Genomic DNA, 14,264 nt, shown 5'->3' with positions numbered 1-14,264 from the left:
GACCAGAACTTACTTGGGAAGAGAAGATGCGTGCACGCCATCCTTTTACCATAGATTGCTGTGCCCTGTGCTAGAAGGGTTCCATTCACCATCATAAAATGGCAGCTGCAATGCGAGTACAGTGGTTGATTCCTGTCTAGAGTCATCTCACTCTCTGTCAAACACTCCCATCAACAGGATCCTTACAGGAGCATCTTACACACCCATGGTCTTTTATAGAGCCTGGTTATTCCACTGGGCTCCTCTTCCATCACTATGTCATGGAGAAGTGGATACGTGTTGGCATTCCTCTAGAGGGTTTTAATTGCTGAAGCTTACAAAAGCTCTCTGGTTTCACATGGATGTGACGCTGTTCTTCAGCACCCACCTGGGAATGAGCACAGTAAAGTAGTCTGAGTGTCTTCTATGAGCCAGCAGGGGGAGTGAGGAACTGGGAGGCAAGAAGAGCTTGGTTCAGCCCAGCCTTGTGACACTACGCAAAATTTAGGTCTGTTAAGTCTGAGTCTTTAGGGTTGAAGATTAAATGAGATACTATGGAAACGGCAGTTGTTATTATTTCTTGCACAGCAGAGTGTCAAGAAATGTTCTCTCTCTTCTCCCTTAGTGACCATGAAAGGATGTTCTAGAACAATGTTCCTTGCACACTTTATGTGAGAAGTCACAAGGTAGATGGCACTTCTCTCCTTATACTCATGTCGACATTGAATCTCTTGTTTGGAGGCCAGGGTACCTCGTGCCATGCTTGTCTCCTTCCTTGCTTCTCATCAACACCTTGCTAACCTGAGTCTAACCCTACCAGGAGAGGGGTTTGCAAGGCAATGGGGGGCCACTCTGATGCTCTCGACCCTGCCCAGATATCTTTAGCCATGAAAAAACAGGACTGAGACACCTGATTTTTGTTTGTTGTTTAATGCAGCTTAATGAAAAAGAGCTTCAAATAGCAACAAAAATCCAAGAGCAAAGTTGGCTGAATCCCACCATCCATCTAACCAGTATCTGTGTTACCTTCCGGTTAGTTCCCGTATCCCTCACCAATATTTCAATATTTACAGTAATAATAGAGCTAGAATGGTGTTTTGGTTTTTTACTGTTTGTTGTGCTATACCATATCCAACCCCTTTTTTTTCATTTGGTGGAATCTTTATTTTTCCCTCATTTGTTCCCTTTCTCTTAACCCTCTGGCACCCCTTGCCCCTCGCCTCACCCTCAGGCAGCGTGGACAGGCTGGGCGTGTTTGCAGGCACCTTTCTCTATACAAACCCACTTGGGTTTATGGTACATACACTGTGATATTTGTTGCTTTTTTCTTTCAGAAAAATAGGTATTACTATTGTCACTTATCTACATGCAGTTATTTCTACACGAACTTGAAGGTCATGTTCATGTAGAAATAACTACAGGGTGCCTGTAGACTGGGTGTGAGTGGCCCCAGAGCCAGGCCCCCTCTGGAGCTCTGCCAGGACTAGGCTCCGGCACACAAGCCCAGTGTCTCTCTGCAGAGGGTCCCTAATGCCGACAGGAGCATCTTGGAGCCGCATTTCAGGCTGAAGCTGTCCATGTTGAGTTACTGCATCGTTTGTTTTCCCGTTTTTCTCTGAAGCCATGTGACGGGAACTGATAGGTTCACACTCCTTTCATTCCTTAGGTTAATCTTGGCTTTGTTGTGGCCATTTGATATATTTGTTTTACTATCACAGAGTCAGTGATGTGATGCCCTTGGAGAATCCCCATATGGATTTCATTGGGCTTTTGTGCCTTTCTCGGGCACTTCTTTTGAGCTAGTAATGTTCTCAGTTCTGTATCTATATTAGGGCATGTGACTAAATGGCATTAGGTCTAAAGATTTATGTACGACAGTCCAGCTATTTGCCAGCCTAAGTTCTATATCAGGGATGATGACTTGTGATTTATTAGATTGAAGGTACTCTCAGTTACAGACAAGATCTTCCCGGACTCCTAATTCCAAATGTTTGTTATTTCCCATATTCTCTGTCTTCTTGTGGTTTGAACATGATACTCCTTCACCAGAGAGAAGACACAAGAATTGTGCATGGAGAGGGTATTTGAGACCTTGCTTCTTAGCAATTGTTATCAGTTTGACTTAAATAAACTCATAAAAATTCTCAAAAAAAAAAAAGAAAAAGAAAAAGAATGGTCCATGGAGTTCCTGACAGCCGGCCCATCTTTTCACTTATGAACAAAACTGTCATCAGAGGAAAACAAGTCAAAGCCAGGAACAGAGTCCAACAAGAAAAGGGAGTAGTGCCCTGCCTCCACCATCACCTTTCTCTCTCCCTCCGAAAGTGATCCCGAGTGACTTTCAGTTAAAGAAGCTCAGGAAGCTCTGGGCTGCCTGGTAGAGTTCAATTTCTATAAGAGATGCTGATATCAGAGGCTGAGATACACTGATTTCAAAACTAATAAACTATGGGAATTAATTTTGATAGAAAGGCGCATGTAATTTCCTGTTGCAACTCATATGTCAGTACGCCATCATCTGCCCTGAACTACCTTAATTGGATTCCCAGCATACTGGCCTCTTCCTTCATTCATCCTCAGTATTGGGACCAGAGTGATCTTTTTGAACTAAAAATATCATCATGCCATTTTCCACCAAACCCCTGCTTAAAACACTATTAAGGGCTTTGCATTTCTCTTAGGAGGAAGATCAGAATCAGAAACTTGCCCCACAAGTCTTAACACGTTACTTTCTCCCCTCTAGTCTCATTTCATAACATGGTCCTACCGTGTCTGTAGCCTCAGCCGCTTTCAACGGCACCGGCCACTTCTGCCACAGGGCCCTTGCACCTCCGTTTCCTCTGTCCTCACGGCACAGACTCCTCATCTCCATGGCATTCACTCATGTCCTTTGTTTGGTTCATTTAGTTCTTTGCTTTAGGCCTTCTCAGCTCAGATATCACTTCTTCTGGGAGGCCTTCCTTAAGGTTCTTAATCAGATCAGAACTTCAGTGTGTCACCTCTCCCTATTGTACACGCTTGTAATACCATGCGCGCTCCTTCCTGTCACCCCCTAGAATGACTTTTATTTGTGAGATTGTTTATTTAGAGCTACCTGCTTCCCTGGCTGGTGTGACTCAGTGAACTGAGCACTGGCCTGCAAACTGAAAGATCACAGGTTTGATTCCCCATGAGGACACATGCCTGGGTCGTGGGCCAGGTTCCTAGCTGGGGGCGCATGAGGGGCAACCGGCTGATGTTTCTATCCCTGTCTTTCTCCCTCCCTTCCCCTTTCTCTAAAAAACAAATAAAATCTTTAAAAAAATAATCTTAGCTACTCCTTGGGACACTTGTCCCAAATAATGTGAGGAGATTAAAAAAGTCAGGCTCTTCTTCAAGGGTCAGCTGGCAGTCACTCTGTTGAAAATTCAGAAAACATGGGAATGGAAACTGACCAGAAAAACAATCAGAAACTGACCAGTCCAAGTTGGTTGTCCAAATGAAGGACACGTCAGCAAGAGAGGCTGACATTTATATTTATTAGTGAAGGGAATTCGAGTAATTGCACAATGTCTAGACATGTGCATATTTGTTCAGTAGTTTTGAATGGAGTTTCTTTCTTCCCACCCTAGGGGAGGGTTTTTGCGCTGTCCACACCGAGAATGAGCTGCTGAGTTCCCCCCTCACAGTGCATGGCTGGGCATAGATCAGGAGATTAGGTCACGTAGATTCATAGGATTTGAACTGCTTTCTTTTTCCCTGTGGATTAATCTTAAATGTCAGCATTTTAAGCTTGGCCTTTTCAAGACATGCTACCATATAAACCTTAGTTAATCGAAAATACATTTCTGGTTCAGAGTTGTTGTTTTTTTTTTACCCCAGAATGGGAGCGACTAACAAAACAAACAATGCAAGTGCATTAAAGTGTAGGCTGTGCGCAGAGGAAGCTGGTGTTTGTCAAGTGGGTCTAAGAAACTTCATTCCTTAAGAATCTTGACTATAATTCCAAAAGCCTTTTTTTTAAACAGGTCTGGAATTTTATAAAGCAAACTTGATCTTCTCCTACCCACCTGCAGGAAATTTAGAATCGTATGATTCTAAACAAGCTTTAAAAGGGGTATTGCTAGTCTTCTACAGTTACATTGTTTTTACAGCCTTTTGTTTGGATATAGAATTTTACAGATTATCAGTTACTCGCGTATCTTTTATAACAACCCTTTGACTTAAGACAGGGAGGTATTATGAGCATTTGCTGGACCAAAGGAGGCTGAATGACATGTTTGGCATCATCTAACCTGTGAATGGCATACTGAGTTTCAGGTGTGGAGGAGCCACTGATGTTTTACCCACATGTAATGACTGAAATGGAATCTGGAGGCATGGATTCAAGCATCAGGGCTGCTGCTAACTGGCTTTGTTAACCTTCAGCAGATGATTAAACCTCTCTTGACGAAGCATCTTCATCTGTAAGATGGATGAACAATTTCTACTTTTCTCACCAGACTAAGATCCTGTAAAGGATAAAATGAGATCATTTTGTTATAGTAAAAAAATAGCTGAATTATAAAAGAACTAACCATCATTACCTTAACTAATAGTAGGGCTGAGCCCCATGGCATATAGGTGTACAGCGAGGTGCCTCCTGTCCTTTCTCTGGCATGGTCGGGGAGCCAGAATAAAAAGGGGCCTCAGAGGCTCTGAACACTGGGGAAGTGGTCCAGGACCATGACAAGTGGGGGGATATTTAAAGCTGTATACACCTTATTTTATTCATGTGGATGGTAAGACTCTAAGCAAAGTGATCAGAGGAACTGAATATCAACTTGGAGCTCATAATCAAACACTTAATTTTTCCAACCTAGAAACTCTTGGTAGTTGGTGCCCTGCAGATTTGGAGAGCATCCATCCTAGTAGATGCCTGTCTGCCAGGGGGTGTCATGGGGATTCTGTCAGATACAGACGGATCCTCCCCATGGCAGGAGGGGCCAGAGCTGCTGTGACCCCGGAGCCAGCAACCAAGACCCAGCCCCCAGGGCAGAGCAGCCAGGCCCAGACTCCCTCCCTCTGACGCTGGGCTGTTTTTCAGGGCGACGTGCAGAGGACATTCATCCAAGTGGACTTCGGTGACGGCATTGCCGTGTCTTACGTCAACCTCAGCTCCATGGAAGATGGGATCAAACACGTCTACCACAATGTGGGCATTTTCCGAGTGACCGTGCAGGTGGACAACAGTCTCGGGTCTGACAGCGCCGTCCTGTACTTACATGTAACTTGTATGTGGTTACTGTTGTTGATTTATGACATAATTTAAATGTCGTGTCCTTTTAAAATATAATCCCAAGTTTCCTATCTAGAAGAAGCTTGCTAGTTACTTTTTAGCAGGACGGGGAAGGAGAATAAGAGGGCCCAGTGGGGAGAAAGTAAGAAGAAAGACAGGGAGTGGAATTTGAATAATCTTGCACTCTGGTTTGCTTCAGATTTTTTTTCATTGCATTTACTGTGCTTCTTCCAGGTGCCTGAGCACCCGAGATACAGCACCCGTGTCTGGAGGCTAGGCCCCAGCAGCCTGCTAAGCTATTTGATTGAATATGAATTTGTCCCTTTTGGGGGGCGTCAGAAATGTTTGAAAACAAGCCATTTGTATGGCCAATCTAATGTATGGAGAATTCGCATCAGTAAAGGAATTTCTCCTCATTTGATTATTCTTCTCCCACATTCTGTCTGCCTATTAATATTTTTTAGATTTCTGCTCTTTTAAAGAGTGTGTTTCCTGGGATTTATCTGGAGATGATGTGTTGTTAGAGAGAAGGTGGTATAGAGGGAAAAAGTGTAAACTATTTTAAGGAAGCCGCACTAGGAAACAGTTCCAAGAAATGTTAAAGCTTTTCCCCATTAAGGAATGTATGGGTGTACTAAGTTATGTTGACTGGTAATGCCTTTTACAGTAGGTTTGTGAGTGTCCCCAGGTAGACATAGGACTTGTTTAAGTTGCTAGAGAAATAGTTTACTTCCAAATGAATGTAGCTCCTTTCTATGAAGGGCCTTTTTCAAATTAATTCTGAGTTCTAGGCCAAGAGTATTAAGGCTGGGCAGTAGTCCATGCCACTCACCTGCCCCTTGCCACTGAACCCAACTGGGCACAGAATGTGCTCATTAAAATAGTTTTCAAGTGGCTGCGGTCCAGGGGGAGGGCACACTATTTAGGGATCTTTAAAAGATCATTTGGCCCCTAAATAATCCTGCTGTGTCAGCAACTCTTGATCTTTATCTCCTGTGCACTCATGCCAGAGATGCCTGAAGATACACTCTACCAGCTTCTTTGGGTTTAAACAAAGTTGTACAAGATTCCCAGTCGGCCAACTCCACACCCCACTTTTCAGTTAATTTTTTGTAATTCTCACTGTGTGCCAGGTTTTGTGCTAAACAGATTCTCTATGTGTATAATCTCAGTCCTCAAAACAACCCTGTGAAGTAGACAACATTAGAAACCCTACTTGTAAAAGCTAGTGAGGTCCCAAGAGCTTAGATAACCCGTGTGAAGCTGTGTACCTACTACGTGGCCGAGCCAGGTTTCAGGCTCAGGCCTGCCTGACTCCATCCCCTGCTCCTGATCCGCTAGGGTTACTGTCACTGCCAACAGTGGCGTGGGATTAGAGGAACTAAGTCTCCCCCAGCCCTCATCCTATCCCCCCACATTTTTGCAGATCGTCCTGAAAGAACGTGAATATTTATGTTAGAAGTGGTGGGCTGGCTACACAACTGCATAGGTTCAGGACCTATTTCCTAGCCTCACTTCCTGCCAACCGCCACCCCTGAGCTGTTCGAGATAGACTTCCTGGCGTTGCCTCTTACTAAACAATAGTCTCAAGTGATGACATCATGGGAATGATCATGCAGCTTTCAAAAATACGTCACAAATATTGGTTAGTGAAGTAACTCTCAACCAGATGCCAGTGCATTTGCTGACGGTGGCTATCATTTTCTCCAGTTCTGTAAGGGGGATTTTGGTTAGAAAAGTACTTTTATTCCATATCCCTTGTGCTACTGTACTCTATGCCTAAAGACCAACTTAAAATTCAGCAGTAGCTTCCTGTCTCCATTTCCCAGGGTCTCTCATAGAGTCCTTCACAGCTCACCCTCCCGTTCGGCCTCCTGGTGGATCCCGTCTCATGCCTGAAAGTGATCATGTCCCTAAGGGGTCCCTCCCCACCCCAGCCGTCTCCCGGGTTTACTGAATCCTGGGAAGGAAAAGCAGCACAGAGCTCGCCTGCTCAAGACTAAAGGTTGCTGAAGTCACAACATGTAAAAGAAATGAAAGAAAAGAGCTTCTTTGTTCCCTTGCTTTTTTTCTTTTCTTTTTCTTTTGGTCTCAGTTAGCCTAGTTGACAGGCAAAAGGATTTAACCTTAACCTTAGTGGAAAATGATTCGTAATGGAAAGTCTTGCGTTCTGATTTTAATTTTGTTAGACTCATCTTGGGTTAGGTGCTTGACTGAGCATGCCTCATGTAATGGAACTGCTGGCCCTGGGGACAAGAATTGACTCTTTTGTACTGACTGTATTAAAGGGGATTATTTTAAAGCTTTCATTAATTCACATACATCCAAAACCTAGGAGCAGTTTCAGTGTGTTCGTTAGCGCCTTTCCCCTGAAGGACCCGTGGTGTGCTGCTGCTCACGGGGCCCCCCTTGCTCACCTGGCATCTGTCTGCCACGGCAGGCAGCACTGGCCCTTCTGTGCAGGTGGAGGAAGCAAGGATTGGAGGAGAACTGTGACTTTGGCACCTTTTAAACTAACAGGAAGTCAGAGCAAGACCATAATTGATCCACACCTCCCAACATCTCAAACCTGAAGGGTATCTGGGAATTTTCAGTGCCACAGTGCCAGGATGCGGTGTGGGGGTGAGGGGTGGCATTTAGAAAAATTACAAACAAAAACCGAATGCAGGACTGAGTTGGGAGTTGGAAGATCCAGATACTATCCTGGCCCAGTCACTCCATTTCTCTGAGCCTAGGTTTTTCTCTGTCGCGGTGAGGAATGTACATTGTGTTTCTGAAAGGTTCTGAGGAGTATAGTGTGCTGTGCCCTGTCAACTAGTAAAGCTTAATTGTCAATTATCACAAAGTAGCACATGCACTTGTACTTCATGGGTTCTAAGCAGCAAGTCTCAGCTCAGTTTGCCAGGCCTGCCCTCTGCCCCTTCCACCCAACACCCTCCCCTCTGCCTGCGACTCTCCCCCTATTACCTGTCTTGAACACACTCCCTCCACTTTCTGGTTCAGAAAGGTGATTTGATTCCAAATGAGAGGCTTTTCATACAGGTTTGCAAAGGTCATCAGAAGCAAGTGGAGATGACATTCCTGCTGTAAGGTTTCTAGGACGGGGCCGGCAGCTCTCACCAGGTGGCTGGGCAACCTGTTGGAGCCTGTCCATTGGGAACTCCTTGGGGAAAGTATTCACTCTGCTCTGCTTGTTTCAAACTAAGGGGACGCCCTCCCATGGTGCCACCATTGTTGCCTTGCCAGGGACAGAGAATTTAGAGGACCTGCAGATTTCTGCTCAGAAAGCTGCCCAATCTAAACCAGTCTTGCAGGGAAAAAAAAAAATCACTGAAAACTGCACATTTGCAGAATGGAAGGTAAAAATAAAAAATGAAGTGGATTTTCTAGTCCTTCCCAACCAAGCCTCTCTCTTCAGCTGCCTCCCTACAGTTTTTGGCATTAACACCATACATGGGCATCATCCTTACTGCGGTGTTTGCAGGTGTCTTTCTGTCTCCATCTCAGGGTCAAGTGATCTGTTTCCCAAGGTCCTGGGCAGCTTTGCAACTTTTCACAGGATCATTATATCGGCCAGCAAATGGCCTGTTTGGGTTTTGTAAAGCGTGGTTTAATGAGTCACCTGCCCCAAAATTGCATGACAAAAATGTGGTGTCCTGGGCACCCTCCCTGACCTGCTGAGTTAGAACTCCTGGACATGCAGCTCTGTAGTCTGCTGTGAACAGGTTAGGAGGATCCTCATGCACACTGACGTTCAAGGAGCTCTATTGTAGGGTCTGGTCTTTATACTTGATGTGTTTATTTCTTCTGGTAGATGTTTAAACATTGCAGACAAACAGCAATATGATGCATACACGGTAGTTAATTTGGTGGTCGGAGGAGGTCTATGAGCAGCCCAGAACAATCGGTGCACGCGTGCACACAGACACACATGCACACGATAGTCAGCCAGCTGTTTCCTGGGGCACAGTAGGGGCCAAACATGAAGAGAGCAGGGAAAGCTCATTCACAGGAGGAATTCTGCAGTCCCTCAGCCACCTTGCCAGGAAGACTCATATGGAGTGATGCAGTGCCACCTCCCGATCCTTCTGGGCATTGCAGGCACCTCTCTGATGGAGAAGCACCTGCCTGTTTGTTCAGCTCTAAGCTTGGTGCAGCCAGCCAGCTGGGGCCTCCAGGGGCTGGAGGTTCACTTCCCTGACTCTATTAGGGCAGACCACATGCTCTGTACAGAAGAGAGATGCTTAAGTGGTTTGGGGGCAGCAAGAGGTTTGGGGGCAGCAAGAAGCAGGTATATTAAACATCCAAGAAGTAAGTGAATAGAAGAGGACCTGAGAATCTGAAAGATAAATTCCACTCATTTGTGTGAATGTGTAATGTATGCACATGCAGGGATGAATTCATGCAAATGTGTGTGTGCACTTCAGGGCCCACAGGCCGACCGGCTGTGTGTCCTGAATGCCTCTTAGACCGCCTGGGCTTCTGGTCCTTCCCTGTGTCTCTGTGCCACAGCCCTTTCTAGCTGCTTCTCAGACATGGGGGGCAAACCCTCTGCTCAAGGTCTGTGCACTTGCTCTGCCCTCACCCTGGAGCATCACTGGCAGACACTTGCTGTTCTCCTGTGCTTTATGCAGGTCACTGCTCAAAGGTCACTTCTTCTTCTGAAAGACCTCCCCTGACCGACCTGTCAAAAACAGCACTCTCTCCCCTACCCCACGCCTGCCTCCCTCCATAATACATACACTCCACCTGGTGCCAGGTGTCCCCAGCACCTAGAATAATGCCTGACACATAGTAGCACTCAGAAACTAGTGAAATGAATGAATGACCATATTTCAGTCACAAGATTCAATTTTTGTCATTAATAGGATACATGGGCATCATCCTTACTTTGATGTTCTATTTTTTTTAAAATGTTAAATGATCATAAGTGACAGGGACCAGGAAAATGGTCCCTTTGAGAATGGAACTAAGAGAGGTGATCTAGTTCTCACATTCTAATGGATTTAACTCAGATTTGGGGAGTCAGGAGAACTGTCACACAAGAGGGGACCGTGGAACTGAGACTTGAAGTCTTACAGATGCTGTAACAAAGGTGGTGAAAGCCAAGGCCTTGGGGTGGGACGAGGCATGGCCTGCCAGAGCGAACGGGAAGAGCAGGAACCATGCACTATATGGTGGAATGTGCAGTGTTCATTTTGCAGTGCCCGGATCGTATTTAAGTCATCACTACGTTGTGACTCTTGCTAGCTCTTTTGTTAAAATGGGAAAGTCTTATCAAGCATGTCCCCTGGCCAGCACTTGGGCTCTGGAATCAGGCTGCTTTAGCTCACATCCTGGAAGTGAGGAAGGTCAGCTTTCTCTGTTTGCTCATGTGTAGATGGGGAGGATGGTAGGGCCCGCTTCGTGAGGTTGCTGTGAGGATTAAATGAGAATAAAAAGCTGTTAGCAGGATGCATGGTACACAGTCATCACTCAGTAATGTTGCCCTTTCACTGCCTCATTGAACCACTCCGACTTACGACCCACCCCTTTTTATCATGACTTACAAGCCAGAAAGTCAATTCTGTTCTGTGTGCTGGTCACGAAGCCTCAGATTCCATAGACAGAGAGAAGCAAGCACAAAGGCAGAGACAGGAAGTTAGTTCCCTCGTTACCCAGCCATCGCGAGAGTATCTGCTGTGTCTCAGAAGCTAGGCCAGCCTTATCGGTAAAGGTAAATAAATATGAGGGGCTCTTATCCTCCAAAAGTCTGCAGCCTGTGTTCTCTGTCTCACAGATTTTTGATTAATACCTGTTCAGCTATCATTGTTGTTATAATTAAGTCATGGGGATTTGAATTTTGACCTAGTGAATAGCATAATGAACTTGGCTTTCTAGGACAACCTTGGAACAATCCAGACATAGTCATGACCATTCACTGTGGGAGCATATAACATATATACCTGCAAGAATGAAGTCTCACAAACACGCATACATATTTCAGGGCCTGCAAGGACAACAAGCTACATGTCCTGAATGCCTCTTACATTGCACGAGCATCCTCTCCTGCCCCCATCTCTGCTCTGCAGCCGTTTGGGTTTTCTTACCATTCTGCAAACGTAGACAGCCACTTCCCCATCAAGGCCCATGTGCTCACTGCACCCTCACCCTGGAGCACACATTTTATTCCGGGTGCTGGGACACCTGGCGCTCAAAGCAGCTTATGTATCATTGAGGGAGGCAGGCACTGGACACGTGGAGCAGCAAGTGGGTCAGACTAGGGGTAGGTTAGAGGCAGGGAAATCAGTAACAGAGTCGTAATGGTCCAGGTGAGGGTGTATGGAGTATACGAACCAGCACAGGATCCGGGTGGGTGAGGAGAGCTCTGAGAGATATTTATGAAACCAAATCAGTGGTTTCCTAAGTGGGTGTAGATGGTAGTAAATAAGCTATCTAGACTAACTTTCTGCTTGTGGGTTGCTCCCCTGGGTAAACATTGGTTTTATTAGCCGATATTTGGAGACTACAGACAGGGGGGAAATCGTGGGCTTTTAATGGAGTCCGGAGTCAGGAAGGTGGTTTTGGAACCCTCAGCAGGTAGCTGATAGTTGAAGGTCAGAGTGTGGATGGCAGTGCTCAGTGGGAGACCTTATGGAGGGAGACGAGCCAGAGGCAGCGTCCTGGGAAACACACGTAACAGTCGAGCAGAAGAAGAGGCAGCGACTGAGCAGGCGGGAGGGCCCGAGGTGCCGCTTCCTTCTCCAACTCGTGGAATGACGGTGGCAATGACAGATTTCTGTCATGTTCGCCTCAGAGGAAAAGGCATATTTTCTTGGGCACAGTGACTCAAGGAGAAAGTCACACATAGGCCATAGGAAAGGTCCTAGTGATTCTCTACGAGGAGGATATTTCTGACTTTGCGGGCTTGTTCAGCTGGTTAAGGTTTCTGGTCTAATCGGCCTCCATGGACAGAATTATCCTTTTTTAGTGAGCATGTCCTGAGACACGGAGAACCGCAGAGCCCCCTGCCCACTCACTGCCTTTGTCCTAGACAAGCCTAAGTCAACACCAAACACAGTCTGTCCCGCACTTACCTACCCAGGTGGCTTTACAGACAGGCACGTGCACACACACACACACACACACACACACACTTACACACAGAGATCTTTAAATCTAGTAGGTAATAAAGAATAATTCCTCCCGCCCTCACCACCCAACATGGATCCTAGGAGATTTTCACCATCCTCGTTTACCGCCGAGGCTATACCCTCTTGGAGACACTTGGCATTTCCCTGTCAAATCCCCTCGCAGGCCTGTTCATTAAGGACTTCATAAATTACTTACAGATTTTTAAGCTTTTACCCATACATGACTCAGATTTTAGGCCTGGAAGAAAGTCAGTAAATGGACAATGTTGAGATGTAATTATTCCCAGTGTATCCTTTTCTCTAAAGCAGAGAAAGCTCCTGAGCACTTTTCTCGGGTAACAGGACTTGTGTTTCGGGGGCTTCCAGAATGGACTGTGTATTCTCCTCAGGGCAGAGGAGGTGGAACCAAGAAAGCTCTTCCCACTCTATGTGTCCTCTCTTCTCTTGTGCCGCAGGTCCCCTGGAGCATGTGCACCTGTCCCTCCCCTTTGTCACCACAAAGAACAAAGAGGTCAACGCGACTGCAGTGCTGTGGCCCAGCCAAGTGGGCACCCTCACCTATGTGTGGTGGTACGGAAACAACACGGAGGTGGGTCGTGTTGGAGACAGCATGCGTGGGGCCTAGGGGCAGCTCAGTGCAAAGCAGCTGAGGCAAGAAGGGAACAAGAAGGCTTATGGAAGTCAAGAGTAGGGGGTGGCACCCTAGCCTCGGGGCCAGCGGGCTCTCAGTGCACCAGTGTTCCCATCGGTGCATTCTCTGTCTCACTGTCCTCTCATTTTCTCTGCTTGTGTCTGTTTCTCCCTCTCACCACTTCTCTCCCCTGTGATACTGTCCTTCCCTACATGAGCTTTCCCTTGCAGTGACCCTTAGCAGCAGCCTGAGCCCGATACCCTCACAGATTAGCATGGAAAATAATCTCTTTCCCCAAAGTTCTAACAGAAGTCCTGGAGTGGTGTGTGGTCCATCAGGCCCTGACCTCAGTGCTGGGGTGGAAAGAGAGGTGCGGAAGTCAGCCTCCTGAGAACAGCACGGACCAAGACAAGGGAGGGATGGTCCCCAAAGGGAAACAAGGCAAATGGATACGGGCCGGGCAAAAGCAACAGGTGCTGTTTACCATCCAGTCCCCTGCATCAGACACGGCCACGCCTTTCAGTCAGCTTTTCCCTTTCTGTTTTCCCAAAACATTCCCTGCGGTCAAAAGTCAGCAGCATTTTGAAACCAGTAGGACCTTAACCTCATTTACGCTGCGTCCTTCATCTTGCAGATGACAAAAGTGAGGGTGAGGCCGGCAAAGTGGCAGGTTCCAACCTCATCCAGCTGTGTGATGCAGAGGCCGGAGCCGAGGCCTTCTGAAACCTGCATGAATTTTTATCCTTCTCATACGGGGCTGCATGCTCTGTTCCAGTTTTAAACTCACCCCATTCTCAGAAACTAACATTTGCTTCCGAATTTAGGCAGGAGGACTAGGGCCCCTGAGCACCCCTCCCACAGGGCACCGGGACGGACTGCCCTGGACTGGAACATGCCCCTCTTCCTCCAGCAGAAGTGCTTTCACTTGGTGTCTTACCTGCTCCAATGCAATGCATTTTATTTTCATGCAAATATTGCTCTACCCGAGAGCCGAATTTTGGCTTAAGACACAATTTTGCACAGGCCAGCGAGGAAACCCCTGACCCCAGACCCACTACAAGCCTGACAGTGGGAGGAATCTCTCACCTTACGGTTAACAGAACTGAGCTGAAAAGAAGCATCCTTTTTATTACTTCTGAAACCATGTGAACTCAGTCAGACTGGGTCCCATGACCCCCAGTGGAAGAGCATAAATCTCTGTTATTTGCCTGAAAGCGAGTACTGGAAGGTGAAATTCCTAAACAACTGTATTCTCCGTCTCCTA

The 14,264-nt window shown here is 46.5% G+C and overlaps 1 protein-coding gene across 4 annotated transcripts in view; it reads left to right on the top strand.

The window, feature by feature from the left end:
• Positions 1–14,264, top strand: part of SORCS1 (sortilin related VPS10 domain containing receptor 1) — a 484,554-nt gene that overhangs the window by 427,687 nt on the left and 42,603 nt on the right. For all 4 annotated transcript variants that reach the window (XM_045854533.1, XM_045854532.1, XM_045854534.1 and 1 more), the window contains exons 19-20: positions 5,045–5,231; positions 12,825–12,958. In XM_045854533.1, coding sequence (XP_045710489.1) covers positions 5,045–5,231; positions 12,825–12,958 — 321 coding nt within the window. The remainder of the gene's footprint in view (positions 1–5,044; positions 5,232–12,824; positions 12,959–14,264) is intronic.

This window comes from Phyllostomus hastatus, unplaced genomic scaffold (genome assembly GCF_019186645.2).
Source record: "Phyllostomus hastatus isolate PE091 unplaced genomic scaffold, TTU_PhHast_1.1 phas_scaffold_1066, whole genome shotgun sequence".
Lineage (NCBI taxonomy): Eukaryota > Metazoa > Chordata > Mammalia > Chiroptera > Phyllostomidae > Phyllostomus > Phyllostomus hastatus.
This window is presented reverse-complemented; position numbering and strand designations above follow the sequence as displayed.